Genomic DNA, 26,293 nt, shown 5'->3' on the forward strand with positions numbered 1-26,293 from the left:
CGTGAAGAAGACAGGTGATGAGGCACCTGACATTTTCTGGCAGCAGAACAATGAGCTGGAAACAGAGCTGTGCATGAAACTCTACCTCCCTGGCTTCTCCTGCCCTCCAACCAGGGTTTGTAGAGGGGGGAGCAAGCCAGCCCGGGCCAAGATGATACTGTTTTCCCATGCGGCACCGCACTTTGGCTTGATGCCTCCCCTCCTTCATCCCCAGTCCGATTGTCTCTCTTTCTTACATAAACACAACACTCTAGTTTGGGCATGCTGTGGAGACTGCAGCTCTGAGACCAAATGCAAACGTTGATACAGACTTTTCATATCAACAGAAACCATCTCACTCTGTGTCATTATTTCTCTCTTGTCACTCTCATTAGATCATCTGCACTGCACAGTCTTAAAATAACCTGTGCTGCTCAGAGGATTGTCCTAATGCCATTACATTACTACTGAGCCAGCAGGAGAGAGACTGAAGGGTTGGGACAGAAGGAGCGGGAACACTTCAAGATGCTAATCACATCTTGGCACATGGATTATGATTAATATTATATAGGTATGGGGGATGAATGATGAAAAGCTGACATATTTATAGACTCACCAAATATTGTGTGTGTGTGTGTGTGGGGGGGGGGGGGTGTGGGTGTACCTCTATCACCTTGTGAGTGATGTGTTTATCATATGAATTGTTATCCAGTTATGTCATGTTCATGTGATTACTTTAATCTGGTGTGCTAGAGGAGGCTCTGATTCATTTAACATCCTCAAACTACAAAAACAACCCAGTGTGTCACTCTCCGTGCACAGGTGACCTCTCCTTATTGTTTAATTTGTTGGGGTGCTCAGAGATGTCCTAACGCTGCGCAAGAGATAAGTGAGATATTTGAACTTTGGTGGTCTCATGTCGCTACACTGAATGAAATTAGACATCTTTTTCAGAATGAATGCCCTGACATGACTTGCCCTCCTGTCCCAGTTTTCAACAGTGCTCCAAATTAGACTCAAGGCAAGAGCTCAAACACACAGTTTGGGAAAGCATTGCAAGTAGGTAAGTATAGTAGGTTACATTGAAGCCTCTCCGGGTGTGTCATCCTCAAGCATAAACATCAATCTTTTATCAGATTTTCAAGATCTTTACTCTTGATTTTTTTAATACCTATCCATTTGGTCACCTCTGTTTTCCTAGTTTGAATTAAATAATTGAGAAACGAATCCCGGAGATGTGACTAAAGTCATTTGGGCAAAGTCTTAAGTAAGTACTGGGATATTTTTTCTTGGTCAAATCAGTCAGTAGTTATATCAAGTCAAGTCCTTAGTTTAAACAAGTCAAGTCACTTACATGCAGAATCAGGTTTAAAAAGTGAAATACTGACGGACTACAATGTAATCAAAGAAAAAAACTTAAGCTTATTTATTTATTCATTTCTTCTCAATCAAAAGGCCAACATTGTATTCTGCCGACTAGTGATATTGACAATGCTGAACATGTTAAATATTTAATATATAAACCGAAAACATAACACAAACACAGACATTCGAGTCATTTGAGTGATCATGTCTCAACTCAAGTCTTTAACGTCCAAGTCAAAGTTGACACTCTTTTATTTTCTATCAAGTCAAGTTGCAAGTCATCAAAACAGGGAGTCACCATAATCCATATATTTACATGTCCCACTTATCATTAATCAGAGCAGGTCAACCGTGTAACTTACACGTGCGTATATTGCCTTTGACTGACAGCTCCTGATTTATTTGGGGAATTTTTAGCTGGCTTAAAATAAAATGAGTAGGGAGCAGTATTTAAAGCATGCTAAATGAACAAATTCTTAAAAAGGAGGGAGTTAGCTGCACTGACATACACCAAAAAAAAACATGGGACTCATGCCTCTCCTCACCCATACTGTGGATAGTGTTTCTATACCATCTATGTCCAGGAATGTGTTGAATACATTCCACTTAGTCATTTGAATTGATCCTAGCCGGTGCTCTGAAATTTAACTCCAGAGCAGACGGAACTGTTTCTTCCTTCCAATCTATAAGGCATTGAACCTTAATCACAGCCGGCCAAGTGGGGATCCTATCAGATGGTGGAAAATTTTCATTTTCTCCACAAAATAAGCTTCTTTCATTAAGAACAGCCAAGACCTTCATATGCTAGCATCCATCTGTACACATTATAAGGGCTAAAAAAAAAAAAAAGAAAAGCTTGAGATCTAAAATACCTCTGCCAGTCCTGTGCTGTGTGGCTTTCCCCTCACCCTATGGTTGTCTAGACACCAAAGAATAATCTCCCCAACTCTGGGCCCCAAAGACAGACTTCCATGTGGGAACAGCCTTGGGCTCCCCTCAAGGCTGCCTCCAGCAGCATTAGGTTTCACCACATCTAAGGTGAATCAACACAACTCTCTTCAAATTGTATCCATCTTAGGTATTGTATCAGATACTGTTATATAATACATCTGTTACGATTCAGGAATAATAACATCCATCATTTTAAGTATAGGAAAAGTGTAGATGTGTATTAAGACCATTTTTGGGCTTAAACCTTCTCAGAGCCAGGATATGGAAAAACAGGATCAAATTATTTTTTAATTAATTGATAACAACAACTATATAATAATACTGACATTTATGGTCAGCTTTGAATTATCATTATTGTTAGTATCCAATATCTTACTGTTTATTGCATACCAAAACATACATTCCTACATTTTACATACTTAAATGACTGTGTATATATACACACACGCTGAGAGAACTTAGTTAGGAATACCTGTACAATCTAATGCAATTTAATATTTTTCTGCCATAAAGTTTACTTTGATTATGTCTATATTTTTTCTATCTATCTATCTATCTATCTATCTATCTATCTATCTATCTATCTATCTATCTATCTATCTATCTATCTATCTATCTATCTCTATGCCCCCATTTTTTCCCCTGATTTTTTCAGGCATCTCATTAGCTGGATTAGCCAAAACCGGAAATATCCACCTGAATATTTTATGCAGAAACAATTTTTATAATTATTTTTACAGTATCATAATATATAAAAAATATGCTATCAACCACTCAAAGAGCACTTTATTTTCACACACACATACACACACGCACACATACACACACACACACACACACACACACGCACACGCACACGCACACGCACACACACACACACACACACACACACACACTTGACTCAAACTCAAAACCACCTCCCACATTGTGTCACAAAGTCAATTCTGCTGCTTTACATCTGGAAATAGACAACAGCCTCTTCCTTTTGCTGGAGCTCCAAAAGTGGTGCCCCCTGGTGACTGCAGGAAGTAATGAAGCCCTCTTAGACAAAAAAGGACACAAGATGTCCTTTCAACTGAATAATTCCCGCAGGCACGACACAAGCTGAGACCCATCTCTTACATAATGCGCAGGCCAGTGTTGTGTTGTGTCTTTGCGTATCAACTTGCATGTGCAAATGGCTTTTTTCTTCAAAATGCACATCCCCACCTCCAGCACACTTAGACCTCTCCCTCTCTTTTTCAAAAAAATATTATTCCTGTTGTCCCAGTTCTATTTTTACTCTACTCCGCACCGCTTTTCTTCTTCAATGTGACTCTGCCCTCAAGCTGGGCCCCAGCTTCTGTCCGGGTCAACTGAGAGTGGGGCTGAACGCTGATTCACATGTTCATTAACACGCATGGCTGCACACACTTCCACAAATAAACGTCTATGGATGTAAGACACACAAAATATGCCTTTCAAACCAAGAGAAAGGAATAGACATGCATGTATTTTAGAATGCCTTCTAATCATATATATATATATATATATATATATATATATATATATATTTATTAGGTAAAATATTGCTCAGTTATTGCTGTACAGGAAAAGTAATGATCAAGCGCCCCTAGAGGCATGTTTATGTTGTCACCAGAGACAGTCACACACGCCCCCATGCAGTGACAGCAGATAAATGCAATCCCTGCTATAAAAAGACCAGCTGACACAGTCGACTAATGCCTATAGATAAACATACAGAGACTTCACAGCCACCCAGTCAAACAGCTTTTAATGATCTGACAGAAACTATTTCGACGCAGGGAATGCACTGAAGAAACACAACACACCATTTTTGTGTCCTATGACCTTTCCAGACATGCATACAGATGCCATTACGCATTGGTGCAAAGTGTAACAGGAACTAGGGGGCTTGGCAGAAAGTATTCACCCAGGGAAATAATAAAATTTGCTGTTCTCCTATTTAACATGAAAAATGCTCCTTAAAGCAAATGGCCACTGTATTTTTTATTGCATTGCAGAGCAATATCTTCTAATGCATACTGCCACCTAGAGGCCTCTTTTGGCAAGATTTCAAACCAATATGACAGTAATGCTTTCATGAGCTTTGTGTCTGACCCAATACAGATTTTCTCAAAATATGAACACAGAAAAATAGTACATAAGTTATTTCATCTTTATTGTAAAAAAGAAGCCTCCAGTTTGCTGTAATTGTACCATAGTAGTGAACTCACAGGAAATTAAACACAGAAGAATTCACAGTAAAGAACATAAACACATGTAAATGATAAACCATGAAAAATATACTGTTTTTATATTTCATTCCAATGTTTTTATTTTATTTTAAATAAAGCTAGTTTCATTTGAAGCCAAAGTGTGTATAAAAATGTGCCATACTGTAATCTGATGTGAATGCTGATGTTAGAAGCTGGTCTACCTCATATTAATCTATAGAGTTGTCTTTGCTTTATTGTGATGAGCTGACTTTGTGTTTGTGTTCTACACAGTTCCATGTTTTTCGGTTTTAATTTTTGCTTTCTTGCAGCTTACACTCAGTTCTGCTTTATTTTCCTCTTTCTTCGGCCGCTTCAGATGTGGCATTTCTTTCAGCTTTTGGAACTTCTTGAGGTCAGCACAGAACAACACCTTAAACAGATGAAGACATCGTGTGATTAAGGAATCATTACTGGAAGAGAAATGACAGAAACTCATGGACACACATTGACAGATAACACTCACCTGCTGTGCCCAACCAGCATAAGGACCCCAGAGTTTTCTGAAAAAATCCCCTGTGTAGAAATATTACATTGGATTGTGTTAAAGTTAAAGAGAACCACTATTCAGTCTTTACAATCAGAGTGAACATACTACTGATGAGGTGCATAAATGCTAACCAATATCTCGGTGAAGTTTATCTGTGATGCTCTTTTGTCCGTTGCCAGAAGCATAGTTGTAGTCACGTTTAGCAATCTGCCACACGTGTGTGTCTATGGGCACGGCCTCTGCCTTATCCAGGGACATCAGACATACACAGTCTGCCACCTACAGGAAGACACATAATAACATGCCATCACTAAAAGAGAATGGTAAAAAATAACATATAAGTTAAAAAAGAAAAATAAGTTATTTTTTCACACTACCTTGGTGCCTACACCGGGGAGAGTACGCAGAGCATCACGGGCCAGCAGATATGGGATGCTCCGTAGACCTTTAAGCCACTGGTCCCCATGGGTGTCCAAAATCTGTTTTGCGCTCTGTTGAAGGAACCGAGCCCTGTATCCAAAACCGAGATCCCTGAGACAAGCCTCTACACTGTTGTCTGCCAATTAAAAGAACACTCTTATGATGACGAACGACTAGAGAATATGACTCTCAGCATGCTTACGGCTGCATGAAATATTAAGGCACTTCTTGAAGGAAGAATAAACACAAACAAAAAGTGACCGATTTTCAGATTTTCTACCATTGAACTACTAACACTATAGAAAAAGTATCATAAGAGAGCCAAGAGACCTGACATAGTTGTGAAGTTGTGATTATAATCAGGGGCGTATGTCTGTGGGGAAAGAATATAGTACCTGCAAGTGTAGACAGGGAAGGAAAGTTGTAGTAAGAAGTCTCATCCAGTTGGCACAGTGGGGGGCCCAGAGTCTGACACAGCCTCTCCACCATGCCCTGGATACGAGAGATGTGATTATTGGAGGTGCAAATGAAGGAAAACAGGCACTCGGTGGGGTCCTGGCGCAGCATTCGCACACCTGGGGAGAGACCAAACAATAAGACACATTTCATGAAACAAATATTGGCTCAGTCACTACTTACAGCATGATAAGTGGTGTAGGTGCAACCGGCGCCCAAAGATGATTGTTCATTTTCTGGATTAACTCGAACTGTCAGTTTGATTAAAAGTAGAACCCAACAAAGACCTCAAAATGCCTTCACCCCCACAACAGGTCACACCCAGGTGTGAATCCTCCAAGGCACCCAAACTGTTCATTGGCTGAATTGACCCCCAGGTGATGACATCACCTGAGCCTATATAAAGTGAAGCCCCCCATCTCTCGCTCTCTTTCTACTGACTCTTTCTACTGAATCTTTTCTACTGACTCTTTCTACTGGATCTTGCTCCCGGATCTTCCTCCCGCTCTCTCTCCCTGATCACTCAACTCCAGGAGACCAGCTTCCAGCTGTCCCCTCGGCCCTGGACCTGGCCTATGGCGTGGGATCATCACAAAGGTTAACCAACCGGTTATCCTCAACTGAGCCAAGCACAGAGCGATCCGAATCCTCTTTTGCCTAAGAGCCACAATCAGACAAGAACTACCACGGAGCTTCCTTTCTTCACCCAACCACTGGCATCAAGCAATGCGCAACATCTCCTATCTCATGGACTGGTAACTAATCACCAACTGGGCATTACTACATGTTATAGGACTTTATGAACGGCTAGATACCTTTGTAACTTTTGTCATAAGAACTGAGAGATCAGGCTTCCGGCCTTTGTGTAACAAAGAGAATGTTCACACCTTCTCCGAGCCCCCACCTCTTCTCTTTGTCTCTCTCTCTCTCACACACACACACACACATACACACAAACATACGTTTGCTGTTAGCTTTAGTTAGTTTATTGTGTTTTGTTTGTTGCATTTATTAACCTGTTAATAAATGTTTGTGTTTACCATATGTCTGATTATTTAATATTACACAAAGATGAATGAGCCAGCTTCTACTAAGAAAAGAACTTCTTAAATCCTTCAACTAATTAAACTATTATATTTATTGGTGTTTAACCCTTAATTATTAGTTTAATATATTTTATGAGACTTTAATATTAGTTATCACTCCGTCTATGACGGTGGTGCCCCGAGGAACTCTGGTTTGACTAGAGTCATTTTTATTATTATCTTTGATAATTATTGGTGATAACTAATATTTCCTTGATTAACGGTAAGTTTATTGAGAATACTCAATCTCATAATCTGAACGTGAGTCAAGGCACTATATTTGATTGGTTCTCCGTGTGACGTTTTTAATAAATTGAAGTTATTAATTTTTAGTAATTTTTCTTTATTAATTTTCCTCATCAAATATTTCATTTGATAGTCACTATTGATCCAATTAAACCCAAAGTACCTACAGTGGCATTGTGCATGCACACTAACAAACCTGTGAAGATGTCTGCAATGTGCTTGAGGTGGGGGTCTGCTGCTCCCCATTCTTTGTACAAATCCTCCAACTTCACATTCAGCTGGAAGTAGTCTCTCAGCATCTCTTCTTCCTCCTCAGTGTCCTGCACTGAAGTCACAGCCACCGGCTCCTCCTCTTCCTTAAATCTCTTCTCTGATTTTTTTTCAATCTGTAAAGAAACCCCAGCACTCCTTTTCTTTTTACTCCCATCCCCCTGCCTGGCTTTGTTTTTGTAAACGTGGTACCAAAGAGTGTCATCCGTCTGAGTTAGAGTCCAAACTCGTCCTCCCATTACTCCGGTCCAGTGGCCTTCTGCAGTTTCTCTCCATCTGTGGGTTGATAATGTGTTTGATACTAAGACACATAGGAGGATCTGAACTGTATTAGTGTGATGTGTCCTGCAAGTGTAACTCTCCTGTTGATCATGACACTTACAGAGTACACCTGAGTCTGACCAACCTACCGGAAAGATTGTCCACAGGCAAGAGTGAGATCCAGACGCACCTCTGACTTTACACAAGCCAAAGATCTCCACATTTTTGACCCCGATGAAAGCACCGCATGCTTAGCCATAACGTGAACTGTTTAACGCTAGATGCGGACAATTAACGTTGCCCTGCCGACTGCTCAGAGGTTCATATAATCAAACCTACCACAGTGTCCAGGTATTATACATTTCCTCTGATCTGATCCAGTCTACAGCTACAACTCCAGTGTTCACTTCATGTTTACATCCGTTTATAACAGTCTGTGTGTAAATAACTTTCGCAGAGTTATTTTAGCCATCGTCGATAATGATGGCCAACAAAGACCTTACACAGCGTTGCAAAGCAGCCCATATTCAAGAAAAGAAAAGATTTCAAAAAGTACAAAACTTTAGATACTTGCCATTCAAAATGTAAGTTCATGTAATGAAGAAATAGTTATGGTCCTTACTTCATGTTAATAATTATCCCAATTTACCGGAATGTCAATCTGATGCAACATTACACAAATAGCCGTAGCCCCTCCCTTACTGATGTCAACACAACCGCTGATTGGCTCTTTCGCGCATAGTGGGCGGTAACTTCAACCACGCTCATTCAGGATTGGTCAATGGTATTTGTACCCGTGGTGTCCTACTGGCTAATATTTCTGTACCTCTTTTTTTCTTTGCGCTATACAGGAAGTCATCCCCTCCCTCGCTCTCTCTCCGAGAAGAAGAGTCGTGTGCGGTGGTGGCTTGTCTGAGTGGTGGGTAGTCGGTGAATACGGTGGGAAAATGGCAGATACGTTGGCACTTTTCACCTCCATTGGGCTCAGTGAGCAGAAGGCGAAAGAAACATTGAAAAATGAAGCGCTGAGTTCTGCTCTGAAGGACGCAGTTATTCAGGTAAAACCCAACGTATATGAGAGGGAGGGACAGCTGTGAAATGTGATTGACATTCACTTTTGTTTTAGCTCACTTGTTGTAGCCAAACTCAGTTCCTATTCAGCTTTTAAAGCTGAATAGTAGATGTCTCTGAACTATGGGTTAAGAGACATCTACTTTTGGAGTCGTCTCTTATAACTTTTGAGTAATCCTGGCAGTGTCGCCATACTTTCATTTTTACTTTCCAAAGGCTGTTAGCAGCAGATAAAGAAAGTACTATCACTTCCCTGTCGGACTGTGATTTATTCGGCTCTATTATCGTTTCAATAGGCCCAGTGTGTCCGTGGGTCATCAGGAGTGGACAAAGCCATGGGTACATTGCTGTACAGTATGGCATCTCGCCTTAAAGACACCAAACGCCTGCCATTCCTTTCAGACTGTATAGTTCAGAGCAAAATCTGCACAGAGCTCCAGCTGGCAGGTAATTTCTGACATCTTTGACTGATCAAGTTCAAGAGATTATTGTCATAGTGGAATTATTGTGCTTATCTCTCAGTCAACTTTTTAAAAAAAGCCTCAATTATATGGATTTCCTAAATGAATTCGTTTTTTGAACTGCTCCATCAGCTTCTCCTCCCTATTGTTTGCAGCTGCACTGGAATTTGTAAAGAGTCACCCCCAGGATCCCATCAACCAGAAGGACTTTGAAGAAGTATGTGGAGTAGGTGTGGTTGTAACACCAGAGCAGATTGAAGATGCGGTAAGTGTTATATTGCCCAAACTGCTATGTCATTTATTAAAAACAAGCTTTACTACACGTGGTGTGTTCACTGACAGAGGAATGTTGTGCAGGTTGAGTCAGTGATTAAGAAGCACAAGGAACAGCTGTTAAAAGAGAGGTACCGCTTCAACATGGGACTACTAATGGGTATGATGTCACACTTAAGTTGTCAAATGTGTTTGAAACCCTTAACGCTTAACAAACGGACAGAATGTCTCACTGAGCTTTTGTGTACTGTTGCAGGAGAGGCCCGCTCTGCCCTAAAATGGGCTGATGGAAAGGTCATCAAAAACGAGGTGGACATGCAGGTGTGTTTTGAAAAAGGAGAATATTGTCAAAAATTGGTCATTGTGACTGTGTATTTGCTTCTGAGGTTGTTTGGTTAGTCTCACAGTGTACTAACTCACAGTGTACTAACTCTGGCTTTGGTCTTAAAGGTCCTACACCTCTTAGGACCCAAGACAGAGGCTGACCTGGAGAAGAAACCTAAGGTAACACTCATCACAGTAATTAATAGAATAAGTTTGACTTTTTGGGGAAATTCATTTTCTTCCTTTGCCTAGCTAAGAAATAGCCTGACTCATAACCCCCCTACTGAATCACAACTTGTTTTTTAAACTTCTCCTTATGTGCAGTAGTTAATGAGTTATCTTTTGGAGGTGCAGATAGGAAGATGTTGTTACGTTTGGACAGAACCAGCTTTGTTTCCGGTCTTTATGCTAAGCGGCTCGTGGGAAATTTCACATTTATCATACAAATATAACAGTGGTATTGAGCTCCTCTTTTGACTCTCTGTAAGAATGCAAATAAGTTTATTTCCCCAAATTTCCCATCTATTTCAAGTGCTCTGAATCTTTTGATATCATCTGTGGTAATATCTGATTGTTCTGCAGCCCCAGAAAGCCAAAGTCGCTGAGAATGAGGTAGAGGCAAAGAAACAGGAGGTGACAGTGAACGGTAAGTGGCAGAACAGGTGGACGGCAGATCGAAGTGACAGGTGTTTTGTCTGTTTTTAACTGAGCATGTTGGTTGTTTAGGTGAGGGGATAACCGGGGAGGGAAAGTCACTTATGGAGCAGCTCAGAGGAGAGGCACTGAAGTTTCATAAAACAGGTAAGAAGGAACCACCTGACCAATCCCATGCTGTTGCATCTTTGCTTTTTGCTAGCTTTTCTTCACACTCCATAGAGCAAGGATTTTCTTTCTGACTATGTTAATCTTTCATCCTTTCTTTCCCTCATACAGGAGAGAACTATACAACTGAGGGCTATGTGGTCACACCTAAGACAATGGACTTGCTTAAAAAGCACCTGGAGTTCACTGGTGGACAGGTACAAACTTATTTTTGGAGAAGAAACACATAACTTGAAAATGTATGACGTATATTGATATTTCTCATTTCCATTTCCAAATTCCTTTTAGATACGCACTCGTTTTCCTCCTGAGCCCAACGGTATCCTTCACATTGGACATGCCAAAGCTATCAATTTCAATTTTGGTTATGCAAAGGTACGTCTCCTTCTGTCCACATAAGTTGTTAATTCCTCTCTGGTGCTGCATTTTTCTTTAAACTTGGTGTCTTCCTGCAGGCAAACAATGGAATATGTTACCTGAGATATGATGACACAAATCCAGAGAAAGAGGAGGAAAAATACTTTACTGCTATTAAGGACATGGTGGAGTGGCTTGGTGAGTTTGACTGTTTATTTACGCTTTTGTGATGTGATAAAAGCTTCAGGTACACTCTACATTCATGAAGATATTTTCATATCAATTTTACTGCATTACACAGGCTACACGCCATATGAGGTGACGCATGCATCCGACAACTTTCAGGCACTCTACGACCTCGCAGTGGAGCTCATTCGCAGGTGAGTGTAGGAATACAGTATACACTAGGGGTGCCCTGACTAAAAATGTTCATGGTCGAATCTGATTCGTCACGTCGTCGAATCAGTTTTTTCCCCCTATTGAAAAACCCTCTGTTTTCGGGTGGCGAGCCATGGACATGAAGCAGACAGCGGTGGGTGCACGTGAGTCCAGCACTGCGCGGCCACGCGTGTCAGGCAGAGGGTTACTGAGAGATGTGATATCTGATAGGAGCATCTTATTATTAAGTATTTGTTTTCATAACATCAATGTGTTTTGTTTGTATCTTTCTTTGACAATAGCTGAGAGTATATTTAAAACTTTAGTTTCACTTTCACGGCGCTGTGTCAGACTGTCGGATTAAACCTCTATAATGAAAAACAACAAATGGGAAAATATTCAAATGAAATGATGCTGATGATTAATCAGTAGCAGACTGTTGTATTTCTGGCGCCCAGATAGATTTAAAGCCCAGCCAAGATGCGCTCTGAATCGAATCCGGCTCCTCGGAGCGAATAGTCGACTATTCGGGGTCACCCCTAATAATTACACATGTTAGTAAATGTGCATAAGCCATCAGACAATGTCATATTTTTTTTTTGTCTCCCTTCAGGGGTCATGCCTATGTGTGCCACCAGAAAGGGGAGGAACTGAAGGGCTATAACACTCCTCCATCACCCTGGAAAGACAGACCCATCGAGGAGTCGCTGGTGTTGTTTGAGAGGATGAAGAAGGGGTTGTTTGCCGAGGGAGAGGCCACGCTCAGGATGAAGATGGTCATGGAGGACGGGAAGATGGACCCTGTGGCGTACCGAATCAAATACACGCCGCATCATCGGACAGGAGATGAATGGTAGGAAACCCCCAACTGTTGAACTTTTTCAAGTTCCCTTTTTAAATAACAAGCTGTGTTTTATTTACACTTGTGTCTTATCTTTCTTTGAAGGTGCATCTACCCCACTTATGACTACACCCACTGTTTGTGTGACTCTATTGAAAATATCACACACTCACTCTGTACCAAAGAGTTTCAGGCCAGGTATACACAAATTCTTTGGAGATCTGTTTTAGTGCAACACTCAAATGCATTGTGATGTTCACCAACTTTGTTGGTTCCCTTTGTGTTTGTGACAGACGTTCATCGTATTACTGGCTGTGTAACGCTCTGGATGTATACTGCCCTGTTCAGTGGGAATATGGGCGCTTGAATCTCACCTACACTGTTGTGTCCAAGAGGAAAATCATCAAACTGGTAGAGACAGGCGTTGTCAGGTAAAATAGCCATTTCTTTTCAGTCTGTTGGTTCCTTATTTTAACTATTTACATTACATTACATTACGAAACAGTCTGTCTTGTAATGAATGTAAATAATGGGCTGTAAAAAATACTATATAGAATGCAAATGTGCAACTCTTTATGTAAATGTGATAATGGGGTGAGCAGTGAATAATCCACTGAATTAAAACAATCCATAATAAATATTGTAAGTAGGCATCATCCTTAAATCATTTAAATTTTGCAGCAGTCTATTTAAGTTATGTGAGGTTAACTTCCATCACTAAAAATGGTATGTACAAAATGATCTATTAAACTTTATTATAAACTATAGATTATTTGAATAATGTTGTTTCTGTAATTGTGCTGTAATGTCCGGTTAGCTGTAAGTGACACTTACGATATGTCAAGGGGACTTATGTCTGAATGACAGCAAAAAGACCACTTTAACAGCAGTGTTATGTATTCCATGTCTGAAAGGGGCTTGGGTGTATTCAAAAGCTATAACCACATCTTATAATAAGGACACTGATGTCTTGCAGCAGATAGATTAGTAAAATTCAAACCAACATGCAGCATTTTAACAACAACAGCTGTCTTCATGCTGCATAGAATCCGCTTGGTAACTGTAGACTACATCTTTCTAATGACAGAGACTGGGACGATCCCAGACTCTTCACTCTGACTGCGCTGAGGAGAAGAGGTTTCCCACCAGAGGCAATCAACAACTTCTGTGCACGGGTATGCAGAATGGACCCAAGGATGAATGGCAGAACTAGTAATTAGATTCACGAGGACGCTGCTGTAACGATATGTTACGTGATCTGTTGGCAGGTCGGAGTCACAGTTTCCCAGACAACAACAGAGCCCCACCTTCTGGAGTCGTGTGTGAGGGACGTGCTGAACGACACGGCACCCAGAGCCATGGCTGTGCTGGAGCCACTCAAAATCACCATAACTAACCTCTCTGAGAACTCAAAGGTTTGTACAAATGCAAACATGGACAGGACTTATCTCTTGTCTTCTTATATTTAAAATCAAGGGTGCTGAATATTCCTGTTGTCGTCCTCTTCTGTCGCAGTCAGAAGTACGTGTACCTGACTTTCCTGCCAACGAGGCCAAGGGCAGCCACACCGTTCCATTTACACGCACAATCTTCATTGAACAGAGTGACTTCAGAGAGGTTGGAGAGAAAATAAATACCTTCACAGTAAAAAAGACATTCTTTTTGCAATTCTTGAATTTCGGACAGAAGACAAAAATGGACATCTCTCCTTTTGCAGGTGATGGAGAAGGGCTACAAGCGTCTGACTCCAGACCAGCCTGTAGGTCTAAGACATGCTGGATATGTAATTTCAGTCCAGAAGGTCATCAAGGTAAGACTCCAGATATTTCGAAGTGTGGTCACACCAGATTTGCTGGGTGAAATGTTCTTGCTAAGCCAGGGAGTAACCCAGGTAGAGTAGTAAATGTGAACTGCAGAAGCCAACATGGTTAAAAAAATAAAGTCAGAAATGAGAGGCACAGGAAAGCGCTTTGGGTTAAAGTTCTATTTAGATGCAATTTGTTTTTTGAAGTCTAGGTAATGTTTGATAACCTCCATGGAGCTTATTACACCGAAATGTCAACTAAATGTGTGATCTTGGTATTATACATTCTTAGCAGCGTTTGCTTTCCTCTGTTGAAGTCTTTACTTTCCCTTTGTTTCTCAGGACGCTCAGGGTAAAGTGGTTGAACTGGAGGTGAACTGTTGTAGTTCTGAGACCGCAGAGAAACCAAAGGCCTTCATCCACTGGGTCAGCCAGCCATTGGTGTGTGAAGTGCGCCTTTATGAAAGACTGTAAGTCCCAAAAGCCACTCACTGTCATTTACAATCAGTATTCTATGTAGAAAACGTACGTAACCAGAACTTCTTACTGTCTTTCTAGATTCATGCACAAACATCCAGAGGACCCGTCTGAAGTACCCAATGGCTTCCTGACTGACATCAATCCTGTGAGTACCTCTGCACTCCTAAGGGCGCACTCACACTGTCCATCCATACTGTGCCCCAGGACGTTTCACGGCTAAAGTCTAGTTAGTTTTGACCAGTGTGCAACCGTACTGCGTCTAGGAGCGGTACGTTTGCCGTCCACGGCCCATTTGGGAGAGGTGGGCTTTTGTAAGGCACGTTTGCACATGTACGCGCACGAGTACGTGTACGAGATTTGTAAACAAAGTGACGCGTTGCGATGATGTCAATCTATGCGTGTGACATGTTACGGTGTGATGACGTATAGGCAGGCAAGAAGCATTCGCCTGGCAGTGTGAGTACAAACGGGCTGGCCTGCGGGGGGAGAGGGAGGGGGGGACAAGTACCCTAAAGCACAGGGCACGGTACGGAGGGACAATGTGAGTGCGCCCTAAGACAGAAAGCCTGTTTAGATCAACTGGGATGTTTCAGTGTGTAAAGTGATTGTTTAATGCGTTTCCTCCTTTTTGTCATTAAGAATTCCATGCATGTGATCAGCGATGCCTTAGTGGATACCTCAGTGAAGGGAGCAAAGGTTTTGGACAAATTCCAGTTTGAGAGAGTCGGCTACTTCTCCCTTGACCTTGAAAGCACCTCAGACAAGGTACAGTAAGACGCAACAATGAAATAGTTGTTTCATATTACAAATGCTTATTTGGGAAAAGCTCTGAGTTTTGCTTAATCCGAGAAATTGTTAAGCAAATAAAATGTTTTGACACTAACGTAATGAGTGTGAAGTGTAACTGTAATCTTTCTTTCACTGCAGCTCGTCTTCAACAGAACAGTCACCCTCAAAGAAGACCCTGGGAAGATCTGATTGACTGAGATCAAGCTGCTTCCCATGAGCCCACAGATACATGTCCAAAATGTTTGCATCACTTAATGTGTAATATCTGCAACGGCACAAACCGCTTAGGTTGAGAATGACTGTAATCAAATCATTTCATAATTACATGTCCATATTTCTAAACTGCATGTCTCTTCCATGGATCTGTCACAATGAAATTTGGAAATATAATTATATTTCTTAATTGTTGGCTGTGAAAACAACATGCAGTATCACTTAACTCAATTACTCTTTTTCTATAAATGCTGCAATAATATTCACTCTTTGTTGAATATATGCAACTTTGATCATCATTTAACAAGGACCTCACATATTTTAATTTTATATTTGCTCTGAGTTACACAGACGAGATGCTCTCAAATGCCGTGCATAACTTTCTTACAAAGTTGGTACATCACTGCCAAACCATCATGTGTTTTTTTAAGACTCACAGGGAATGTGTCCTTTTGACAAGAGACAAGAATAAATACTATTTGAAAAAACCTGCAATGCCTCTCAATGTGTTAATAACCTGATGTTTCTACCAGTGATATTTTAGTTCATAACATTTTACTATGATAATCAAATGTTTGACTTAGTTAATGATTATTGGTGCCATCACTCAATATTCAATTTAGTAGATATAAGTATACGGGTAAAATAAAATTCACGGAAAATGAAATCAGATTAGTTAAATGTGTAAATGTATAAGATAAAATATGTATGACTGTATATGACAGAAATGAGCAGTAAGATTAAATGATTGCACTTAAGTGGTGGATAAAGTTATTGCACAAAAAAGGAGAAGAGTGGCTCCCACTCCTTCCCTTCTTTCCTCTTTATTTCCTCTTTCCCCTGAGTGAGGAGTTGTAGAGGATGACGGCCTGAGGGACAAAGGGGTTCTTGAGCCTGTTGGTCCTACACTTGGGCAGGAGCAGTCTTCCACTGAACAGGCTCCTCTGGGCGCTGATGACGGTGTGCAGGGGGTGGCTGGCATTGTCCATAATGTCCAGCAGTTTATCCAGTGTCCTCTCTGCCACCATCACCAGCGAGTCCAGTTTCATGCCGTCCACAGAGCCGGACCGCCTGATCAGTTTATCCAGTCTGGAGGTGTCCTTGGATACGAAGAATACAAGATCATATTTGAGCTTTATTATGCTCTGAAAACACAATCCCAGGCTAATAATCATGATAATATATTTTGCATAATTAGTTAACATGATATGCAATCATGCAATTAATACTGGACCAATTCTGGTGTGCGGCAAATTTTTTTAACGGAATGAAATCCAGGTATAGGTTGCACGATTGTTTTTAAAGGATTTTATTCGGTGAAAAAGAAAGGTGTGTCCCCTCTTAGGCTCTTACCAATAAGCAATGAAAAGTTAAAAATACTGAGGCAAAAATCTGAATTAGCTTTCAAGGGCAAGAAAACGTAACAAATACAAGGGATTTGACTGGCTTTTTTTCTCTCAATATATATACACACAAATAGAAATAAGTATACAGCTAAAAAAGGATACAAAATAGTGCAATGGTAAACAGTGCAGGGACAGGTTGCTTTATTCCTTGTATTTGGTGCAAACTGTCCATGCTGAAATGTAGTGCGTGGGAATTAACCCTCAACTGCCCAGAGCTTCCCGGCCACCACCCACATATTCATCGCATCTCTTTGGAACTACCTTAAAAGATTCAGAAGCCAGTGAACCACTAGGAGCGTCTGTCTGGCATAACTGGGTTTTAAGGTGGACTGACATCTACCTGCTCTTGACGCGCCGCTTTCCCTGCGTGCGTCGCCTTTAACGGACCCTTCTACAAGCGTCAGTTACCGCGATATCACATAGTGGAAATACCGCGATAGCAAAACAGAGTTACAAATCGTCCGCCTATTGGTCTAGGGGAACTGTTGTAAGATGGCGCCCAGCGAAATATGAGCGTTTGAGAAAAAAGAAAAACTACAGCCAGTGATAATAAAAAAAATAAAGTTTAAAGCAGCAAGAGACACGTCAGAAGCACTTCGTTTCCCCCTCTCGTTGGAAGAGGAGCGCTCCGTTTCCAGGGCAGAGAAGCGCGTGTGGGCGGTTTGAGTCTCGGCCCGTTTGAGGAAGAGAGGTAACGCGCCTGCTAACGTTAGCACGCTAGCTGTGGGGATAACAGAAAAAAAAAACAGTCTGTGTAACATTACCGACAGGAGAGGTACTCCATCTCCCGGTGCTTTCCGTTTCTGTACCGCCTGCTTCGTAACGTTAGCGGCTGCGTTGTTGTTTGTGTACATTATAACACTTTACCAAACAGCTGTGGATGGACATTATTTGCAAACAACACGCGGCTACTTCGTTAGCCGTGCACCTGGCTAACCATAGCTTGTTGTGTAATCAGCTGTTAGATTAGCCGTTGTAGAGCCATTACACAATGCACATAATCGTAACCTGCGCTGCTGTGCAAAACTTGCATGTTATCATTATGCACCAGTCCGCTAGTTTGAATACTGCGTCGGGTTTGGAAAGTGGCCGCGCTTTTGTCCCTGCTCGTACACAGTCAGATGGATTTAACCCTTTCATATTACTCGCTGTCTGTGGTGCCACTGGACAGTGATCTGTAGGTCATATGTGCAAACAGTGTAAAGCCTTTTTGTCAGCTTATCGTACCTTTTTAAAGGTCCCATATTATAAAAAGTTAGGTGTCCACGTCCTATTTTATTATTATTGTAAAGCAGGGTGAGGTGCTAATATAAATACATTGAAAGTGTCAAAAAGCTCATTCAACAGAGAAATGCACACAGCCTGTATTCATTAACTGTGTCTTTGAACGTGTCACGATTTCTGTGCAGTTATGTCACAACTATATGTAGAAAGTGTCATTTCAGTCATTCTCTGGCTGCAGTGAGGGTGAAGAGATGCCTAGAGTGCAGATGCAGAAAACCCAGAAACACAGACCAATCAGAGCAGACTGGGAGACAGGAGTGTAAACAGAGCGTTTCAGGCAGACTGTCTGAATATACCTGTATTCACTTAGTATGACAAAAAAAGAATGTGTTTTTTTTTAACATTAAAGCATGTAGACGTTCTAAATTGGATCGGAGTCGAACCCGTGGATGCAGCCTCAAGGACCTTTAGCCTCTTTACACGCGGCGGCTGCTCTAACCACTCAGTCAATAGCTGCCCCTAAAATATGGGACCTTTGTCGTCTTTTCATATTTGTTTGAGTCGTAACAGCTTTTACAGGGTTATTGAAATGTGATTCATGGTCATTGTGCATCAGAACACTCCTAACTGAATTCTGCCTTTCCTCAGATCCCTCATCACAGAAGAAGACACTGTCAGTAGCTATGAATAACTCCCTGGATGGTACAGGCTCCTATGAGGAGCTTGTGAGGCAGAAAGCTCGGAGCATCCCTCAGCATCGCATGAAGGAGTTCCTGGAGTCCTTGGCCAGCAAGGGTCCAGATGCCCTGCAGGAGTTCGGCCAGCAAGGCGGAGATACTACGGCTACCACCACCACTATGGTTTACCAACAAGAGGCGAACTGCATCTATACAGACAGCACAGAGGTGGCAGGGTCATTGCTGGAGCTGGCTTGTCCGGTAAATCAGCACACTGGTCACAAATGAATCTGTTAAAGAGACCTGCACTTCATTCAGAGATGGTCTGGGCCGCATGTGGACACATTCTTTTAGAAATGTGCTGTGTACGCCGAATGTGTCCTGGGCCAAATTGAAAGGCTATCTCCTCAACTGTAAGCAGAACTACCAACTCAATCACTGGCTTTGTCCACCACGTCTGAGTTAAGGTAGCTCTGTGTATTTTGCTGTTTTTTTCTCAACAAAAACCTTATATTTAGGTTCATAAAATGTACCTGAAATCACAAATATGTATTTTTTTTTTATTCTGTTAATTTGTTATTCAAAAGCTTTTATTACAAAGCAGCCAAATCAGGAAATGCTGGGTGTTGATCAGCAGTAACTTAACACGACTGTAACTTAGCTGAAGGCAGCGCTTCTTCCTGAGTTGTCTCACGTTTCTGTAATGATGGTGTATGTGAGAATAGCAACTGAAATTTACACACAACAACAACAATAAAATATGTAGGCTGTCTATATGCAAATGGAAATAATGTATATGTTTATTTGCATATAGAGCAGGTAAATGATATCGAATCACAAATGGTCAGTCAAGACGCATGTGAAGACACTTTCTGCTGCCAGGTGTGAACAGACATAACTTGTGATCGGATGACTCAGGACAGATATTAAGTACAGGTGGAAACACTGACAAAGACTATTTTCTGATACAGGTTCAGGTGCAGGTCCAGCCGCAGCAGCAACAGATACAGGATTCTCAGCAGCAGTCTGTACAACAGAATACAGAGCAACAGATAGTTCAGGTTTGTACTCGTTTATTATACATTTGTGTTGTGTTTTTCACACATACCTTGTTTCCTGTAATCCCTGGTCCATTAAATTTTGCCTATTATCTCTATTTCCAGGTGCAGATCCAGGGTCAGCAGCAAGGTCAGATGCTGGGTCAGGTACTCCAATTGCCCTCTGGCTCCCATCAACAGCTTCAAGGTGTGACTACTGCACAGCTGATCCAGCCTGGGGAACTCACCGAGGAGCAGCACCAACAGGTACACATGAGCAAACACACACAGACACACTCTGAACATCATGGCAGAGTTGCAAATTTTGTCATTAGCCAGAGTTTGAATTTATTTACCGGTTCGAATTTTCTCCCATCTGTTTTAGCTGCAAGCCCAATTGGTGGCAGCTGTTGCAGGAGGACAACAGATCCAAATCCAGACAGTGGGGGCCCTCTCTCCCACTCAGCAGCAGGACAATATTGAGAGGAGAGTACTGGGAACCACTGTTGCCACATCACAGGGAGCAGGTGTCCTCCAGCCAGCCAAGAAGCGTAAGGTTGACATGCCTATCACTGTGTCCTATGCCCTGCCTGGTCAGCAAGTCGCCACAGTCCTGGCTATCCCTCAGGGACAGGGCCAGCAGCAAAGTTATGTGTCCCTGCGGCCAGACCTCTTAACTGTGGACAGCTCCCACCTTTACAGTGCCACGGGCACTATCACCAGTCCCACAGGGGAGACCTGGACAATCCCTGTTTATTCTGCGCCTGCTGGTTCTGGAGGCCGTGAGCAGGTCACGCACATTGCCATCCCCCAGGAAGCCTATGGAACAGTGCAGGTTGCGGGGCCAAACACTACAACAATGACTACAATGCCAACACAGGTTACTGTTGAAAATGACAAGATGAAAAGCCAAAGTCAGACAGCGCAAGCCGTTTCCAGCATAACAAGTTCCGGGGTAATGGGAGGTCAAGAAGAAGTGGTGCACACGCTGGCTGCAAACACACTGTTCCCTGCCCAGCTGATGAATGGAAATATCCACATCCCAGTGGCAGTGCAGGGCTACTCAAACGCTACACAGTCCCTTATCTGGGATCCACAGCAGCAGGTCTTGCACACACAGGGGCTATCAGGGCAGGACGCACATCAGCTTCAGGTACTTACACGGGTGTTATGTTGCCATGGCCAAATACTCAATATGACATGTATTTTTTGATTGCACAGCTTAACAGTGTTGATGTGTTTGTGTCCTTACAGGGTCAGACAGTGGTGGCAGAGGTAGATGGCCATGGCCAGCAACAGGTGCATGTGCAAGAACTGCTGCTGCCTGCCACTCTGAAGCCAGAGGAGGGGCTGGAAGTGTGGCAGCTTTGGGCTCAGCGGAAAAATGCAGAGTTGGAAAAATCGGACACAAATAAACTGGCTCCAATTGGCCGTGAGTACATATATATACAGCATTTATTATAGTGTTAAGACAATATGTTGTTGTGGGTGCACCTGTGTGAATTGCCATCATCTCTTTTTTTGTTGGTCCAATCACTGATTTGTGTGTCTTTGTGTGTGTTTTAGGACGGCAGGCACTGCGTTTCCAGGAGGACTTGGTATCATGTGCAGTAGCTGAGCTCTGTATGGGTCTCTCTTTAATGACAACAGAGGCTCGGGGGATGGAAGGGGAGTCTTATGAGTCTGATGTGATCTACTATGTATTTCTGTGCATACAAAAAGTAAGCTCACTATGTACACACACATTCACTCCCTGTTCAACATCCTTTCTTTCTCCATTGGTACTTAGGTTTGATGCGGAAACGCTGTTTAACCGCATCTTTCTCTGTCCAATTCTCCCTCCAGTATCTGTTTGATAATGGTCGTGTGGACGATGTTTTCTCGGATCAGTACTACACTCGCTTTGCTCACAGTCTTCACCAGATCCTAGAGCCTTGGAGACCATCTATTCATCCGCTAGGTTAGGACAAAAGTTGTTTTTGCAGATTTTGTGTAGGCTTCCTCTATAATTCACGTTTTATCAAGTAGTATATCAGATACAGTGCACAATCATGAACACACAAATCGACTGTGTTAGGGGTGCCACTAATTAAAATTTTTCCTAAATAATACAGCTGTCCAACATAGGCTAAAATTTATACAAATAATAAAAAAAAACGTAATCAAAAGGTATTAAGAACATATTGCATGTAATGGTTTTGGTTTGTATGATATCCAATGGTGTTTTCTGTGATATCCATTATTTGGGAGATGAGTGTCACTCTTAAGTTTTTTTGATACAAAACATTGGCCAGGATTTGTGCAGCTGCTCTCAATGAAATGCAAATGTTTAAATTAACTTTTATTTGCTGACACATTGTCACTGTAAATATTTATTGTAGCTGTTATTTGTTTGCATCACAATGTGGTTATGTTTGTAGCAAAAAGTTAAATACCCAAGAAAACAGACCTTTTGCTGGTTAATTTAAAGGCCCAACAAGTATATTTTAAAAAAAATATTATTTTTTTGTTATTTATCTGTCCTAAACATTATATGTGATGTTTTTTTTTCTCATTAACTCTTTGTTGCTTGCCCAATTTGACCAGCTGCCGGATCTTTATAATTTGCTCTTTATCTCTCCTATCAGGTTATATTATCCCCAGTCATGTGACGGAGGAGATGCTGTGGGAATGTAAACAACTGGGAGCTCATTCTCCCTCAACGCTACTCACAACTCTAATGTTCTTCAACACCAAGTGAGTTGAACCGCGTTTACTTGGTCATTCTGCATGACTAATTTTTCCTAACTGACATATATTGTCTGTACATACCTCCGTACATAAGAGCAAATTCTTAGTTGTATACAAATAATGTCCAACCCACATATCAAAATAAAAGTCTACTCCAGACACTTTCCAAATTAGTTATTATACTGTATATTTTCTTTAACAGGTATTTCCATCTGAAGACAGTGGATCAACATCTAAAAGTGGCCTTTTCAAAGGTGCTGAGGCACACCAGGAAGAGTCCCAACAACCCCAAAGACAAAAGCACCAGCATTCGATACCTAAAGTCCACAGAGAGGTTCATAGGACAGAAAGGTAGGAGTACACATGAATTGGATTTTTTGCTGTGTTGTCTGAGAGGAAACCCAATTTAAAGAATAAATAGCACTTTATATACTTTTTTTATGTTATTCTTTGTTCAGTCACGGATGACATGTACTCTGAGCAGCTGGAGGACCCAGATAACCCGCTGCGATGTCCCATCAAGCTCTATGATTTCTACCTCTTCAAATGGTAAATATATGTGTTAATCAAGAAATGTTTTTATGAATGAAATAATATTCCAATATTTCAACATGTAGGAAACTGTTTGTCAGGGAAAAAAAGGTAAAAAGAAAAATCTTTTTTTGAACAAGGTTAGTTTATCATTTCATCATGAGAACAAGGGTTTCTTTTTTGAGGTGCTGCTGCTGCCTTTAAATCAAACTTGTTGTCACCTGTTAGGTCGCCTAATAGAGTGTGCACCACATGTACTGAGTCCTCACCGCAGTGGTCTGGTTTAGAAGCCGACCTGTGGCCCTTTGTGCATGTCCGTCTCTCCCATTTCCTACCAACCTTCAGCTGTACTGTCAAATAAAGACATAAAAAGCCCCCAAAATATCTTAAAAAAAACTTGCTTGTAGAGCACGTATTGCTCTAGTGCTCAAGTGGCTAAAGTTGTGAAAACACTGTTGCTGGGCAACTGACAAGAACATGGATGCTTTATAATAACTTAATTTTTCTCCTCAAAAACGGTGAATGATTTTTAAATTGTCTGCTTCGTAACAATTTGAAGAGGAATTATGGCAACTAACTCCTTTGACCTTAGCTGTCTATAAGAATCTGCGGCCTTCATAACTTGTGAATAGGGAGAAAAGGCTGAAATGACTTTACCGAAAATGAATATTGAATATTTTGACTAGCAAATAACTAGTTCCTGCTCTTGTGATGATTTGATTATTATAAACTGACTATCTTCTGGAGTTTGGACTTTTGGTTCAGACGAAACATTAATATGAAGACATTGTCTAAGGCTCTGAGAAATGTAATCCAGTTTTTACAATTTTTTTCACATAATGATTAATGGATAATAATAATTATTACCGGATCCATAATAACATGGTGTTATTTGCAGGCCCAGTGTAAGTAGGACAAAGTGAATGCAGGCCAACACTACAAGAATAAAAACTATTTTCCTTTTAGGCTACGATCATTCACTCTTATGACAGAAAACTTTCCCACCAACCCTCTCTCTCAGTTGCAGACAAAGACCGTTTAATGAAATTGCAATTCAGGCAGAGACAGGCTTAATCTGTAACTTTGACATCTGATTAGTACATCCAATGTGCTCACGCTGTGTTCTCTGTCAGTCCGCAGAGTGCTAAAGGTCGCAATGACACCTTCTACCTGACTCCTGAGCCCGTGGTGGCTCCGAACAGCCCCATCTGGTACTCAACTCAACCAATCCCAAAAGAACAGCTGGAGCAGATGCTCGCTCGCATCCTCGTCATCCGTGAAATCCAGGAAGCCATGAACATGTCGGAGAGTGTGCACTAGTTGGACCATAGGAGAACGATCAATGGACTAGTCTTTCTCTTTCTCTACACCCAGCCTTTGATTGCTCATAATCAGTAGTTTTCTATTCTCTCACACCCTCTTGTGGTCTTTAAGGGTGGCATGTCTGTAAATGTTTATATTCATGATGTGTCAGCATATATTACATTCAAGGACTGTACATACAAACAATACAAATAATAATTTGGCGTATGGAGCCAATCTCTCAACCTTAACACCAAGTTTTTTTCTTCTTTTTGTTTGGCCAAAGGATGTAGTGTCTAATCTTTATTTTGGACCTGAACTCTAATTTAAATGTTTTTTTTAACTGTTGGTTCTCCTTACAGATAGTCTGGAATTTTCTTTCCACTGTTTTGTTTTAATGTAATATATTTCATATATATTTTCACTGGGGTTGGCGCTATGCTGCTTTTCATAAAACATCACTCTGTTGCTGTTCTTCCCCTCATCTGCCTTGGTCACTGTTAAGTGTCACAGTGAATACCTCAGTGGTATTAAGACTGCATTAAGTAACCAAAAGGCTAAAAGCTCACTTTCAAGTTGTGCAAAATCCCCCCTGTTTTTTTTTCTGTGTGTGTTTCACTCGTCTGTCTTGAACTGAGTTCACACAAGGACACACCAAACTCTGGACATAATTTGCGTGTTTGCTGGCCGTTGGACTAGCTCAGCAGCATTGAATTACATCAGGACACAGACTATTTCAACAGTGTTGCCACTCGCCCTGCAGCTACTAGCACTTGCCACATGGTGGAGACGTGGCAGAGGGAGGGCGAAGGATGCTGACTGCTGCTACCTCCTTTCGCTCCTGTGCATCACAAACCCCAAACTCACCCGAAGAGCCATCTATTGTATCATACGTGTTTATTACATGACAGATGAAAGACTCTTAAAAGTGGGGTAGCCCTTTATGTTCTATAATGTATAATACTCATAGCTCCTTCATGTACTGTAATGGGTTTCAGTCATCTAAGGAGAATGGCAGTGCCTGTGTGTTTTTGAAACATGACCTTTTTTGTACAGCCACTATACCATGTGTCTGCCTTTCTAGCAAGTCTGCTATCAATTCTGCACATGTATCCTTCAATACTTAAGTATGTGATATAAAATGACAGTGATTTTTCCCAAAAACCTGTTCATTAAAAAACATTTGGTAGTAGAGCTGCAAAAATTAATCGATTAGTTGTCAACTATTAAATTCATTGCCAACTATTTTGATCAGTTTGAGTAATTCTCTGATTCCAGTTTATTAAATGTGAATATTTTCTTTAACCCTCTATGAAAGTAAACTGAATATCTGAATATCACTGGGCTTTTAAACACTGATTGACATTTTCCCCATTTTCTGATATTTTAAAGACTCAACTAATCGATTAATCCAAAAAATAATCTCCTGATTAAATGACAATTATAGTTGATTGCCGGTAGCTGTACACCCTCAGTATTTAACTGCATACACAGGGAGCAGCCTTATCTTTGTTCCTCTGAATTTCATGTAAAGTGATCCATAGTAGAGAAACGGGTTTGACCTGTCTGGTGGGTTATTGCCTTAATCTTTCCTCCTGGTGACAACACAAACTGCTGCATCTGTGGTTTCTTCACCAGCATTTGTTTGCATGTCGCAAGGCCAGTTTTCCACCTGCAGGGCTTGTTGTCATACAGCACACAGCATTATTTCTGCAGTCTCTTTCCTTCTCCGGTGATGTATGATGCATGCAAAATGGGTTTTGCTTGTTTTTCA

At 41.3% G+C, this 26,293-nt stretch overlaps 3 protein-coding genes across 3 annotated transcripts; 2 read left to right on the forward strand and 1 right to left on the reverse strand.

Moving 5' to 3' along the window:
- Window positions 1–4,273: 4,273 nt before the first annotated feature.
- Window positions 4,274–8,193, reverse strand: ogg1 (8-oxoguanine DNA glycosylase). Its single transcript, XM_083920809.1, has 7 exons — window positions 7,949–8,193; window positions 7,465–7,814; window positions 5,877–6,056; window positions 5,439–5,617; window positions 5,193–5,340; window positions 5,038–5,087; window positions 4,274–4,944 (listed from the first exon to the last, which is right to left on the reverse strand). Exons 1-7 carry the CDS (start codon window positions 8,056–8,058, stop codon window positions 4,798–4,800), a joined length of 1,164 nt encoding a protein of 387 aa, XP_083776935.1. The 5' UTR covers window positions 8,059–8,193; the 3' UTR covers window positions 4,274–4,797.
- Window positions 8,194–8,685: 492 nt separating this feature from the next.
- Window positions 8,686–16,121, forward strand: qars1 (glutaminyl-tRNA synthetase 1). Its single transcript, XM_083920390.1, has 23 exons — window positions 8,686–8,857; window positions 9,167–9,317; window positions 9,487–9,596; window positions 9,689–9,764; window positions 9,861–9,925; window positions 10,055–10,108; window positions 10,511–10,574; window positions 10,655–10,729; window positions 10,862–10,947; window positions 11,039–11,125; window positions 11,206–11,305; window positions 11,409–11,487; window positions 12,099–12,338; window positions 12,432–12,524; window positions 12,620–12,757; window positions 13,414–13,501; window positions 13,595–13,741; window positions 13,842–13,943; window positions 14,044–14,136; window positions 14,473–14,600; window positions 14,689–14,755; window positions 15,250–15,375; window positions 15,538–16,121. The coding sequence occupies exons 1-23, from the start codon at window positions 8,747–8,749 to the stop codon at window positions 15,586–15,588; spliced, it is 2,331 nt and encodes a 776-aa protein (XP_083776516.1). The 5' UTR covers window positions 8,686–8,746; the 3' UTR covers window positions 15,589–16,121.
- Window positions 16,122–17,535: 1,414 nt separating this feature from the next.
- On the forward strand, window positions 17,536–24,537 carry LOC310951146 (transcriptional regulator QRICH1-like; the record flags this gene model as incomplete). The annotated part of the gene is made up of 12 exons (XM_083919264.1): window positions 17,536–17,709; window positions 18,891–19,180; window positions 19,891–19,980; window positions 20,083–20,223; window positions 20,342–21,109; window positions 21,211–21,388; window positions 21,523–21,677; window positions 21,802–21,916; window positions 22,584–22,692; window positions 22,889–23,037; window positions 23,145–23,235; window positions 24,351–24,537. Exons 2-12 carry the CDS (start codon window positions 18,926–18,928, stop codon window positions 24,535–24,537), a joined length of 2,238 nt encoding a protein of 745 aa, XP_083775390.1. The 5' UTR covers window positions 17,536–17,709; window positions 18,891–18,925.
- Window positions 24,538–26,293: the final 1,756 nt, after the last annotated feature.

Source organism: Echiichthys vipera (assembly GCF_963691815.1).
Source record: "Echiichthys vipera genome assembly, chromosome: 9".
Lineage (NCBI taxonomy): Eukaryota > Metazoa > Chordata > Actinopteri > Perciformes > Trachinidae > Echiichthys > Echiichthys vipera.

What these genes read in the sequence shown, in the direction of transcription:
- ogg1 (XM_083920809.1), bottom strand. Translation starts at nt 8,058, where the DNA reads ATGGCTAAGCATGCGGTGCTTTCATCGGGGTCAAAAATGTGGAGATCT. An exon ending in TTCCCTGTCTACACTTGCAG is followed by an intron (nt 5,618 to 5,876) that starts GTACTATATTCT and finishes TTTAATTGGCAG; the next exon opens with ACAACAGTGTAGAGGCTTGT. An exon ending in TCCCCGGTGTAGGCACCAAG is followed by an intron (nt 5,341 to 5,438) that starts GTAGTGTGAAAA and finishes GTCTTCCTGTAG; the next exon opens with GTGGCAGACTGTGTATGTCT.
- qars1 (XM_083920390.1), top strand. Translation starts at nt 8,747, where the DNA reads ATGGCAGATACGTTGGCACTTTTCACCTCCATTGGGCTCAGTGAGCAG. An exon ending in ACCTGGAGAAGAAACCTAAG is followed by an intron (nt 10,109 to 10,510) that starts GTAACACTCATC and finishes ATTGTTCTGCAG; the next exon opens with CCCCAGAAAGCCAAAGTCGC. An exon ending in AACAGAGTGACTTCAGAGAG is followed by an intron (nt 13,944 to 14,043) that starts GTTGGAGAGAAA and finishes CTCCTTTTGCAG; the next exon opens with GTGATGGAGAAGGGCTACAA.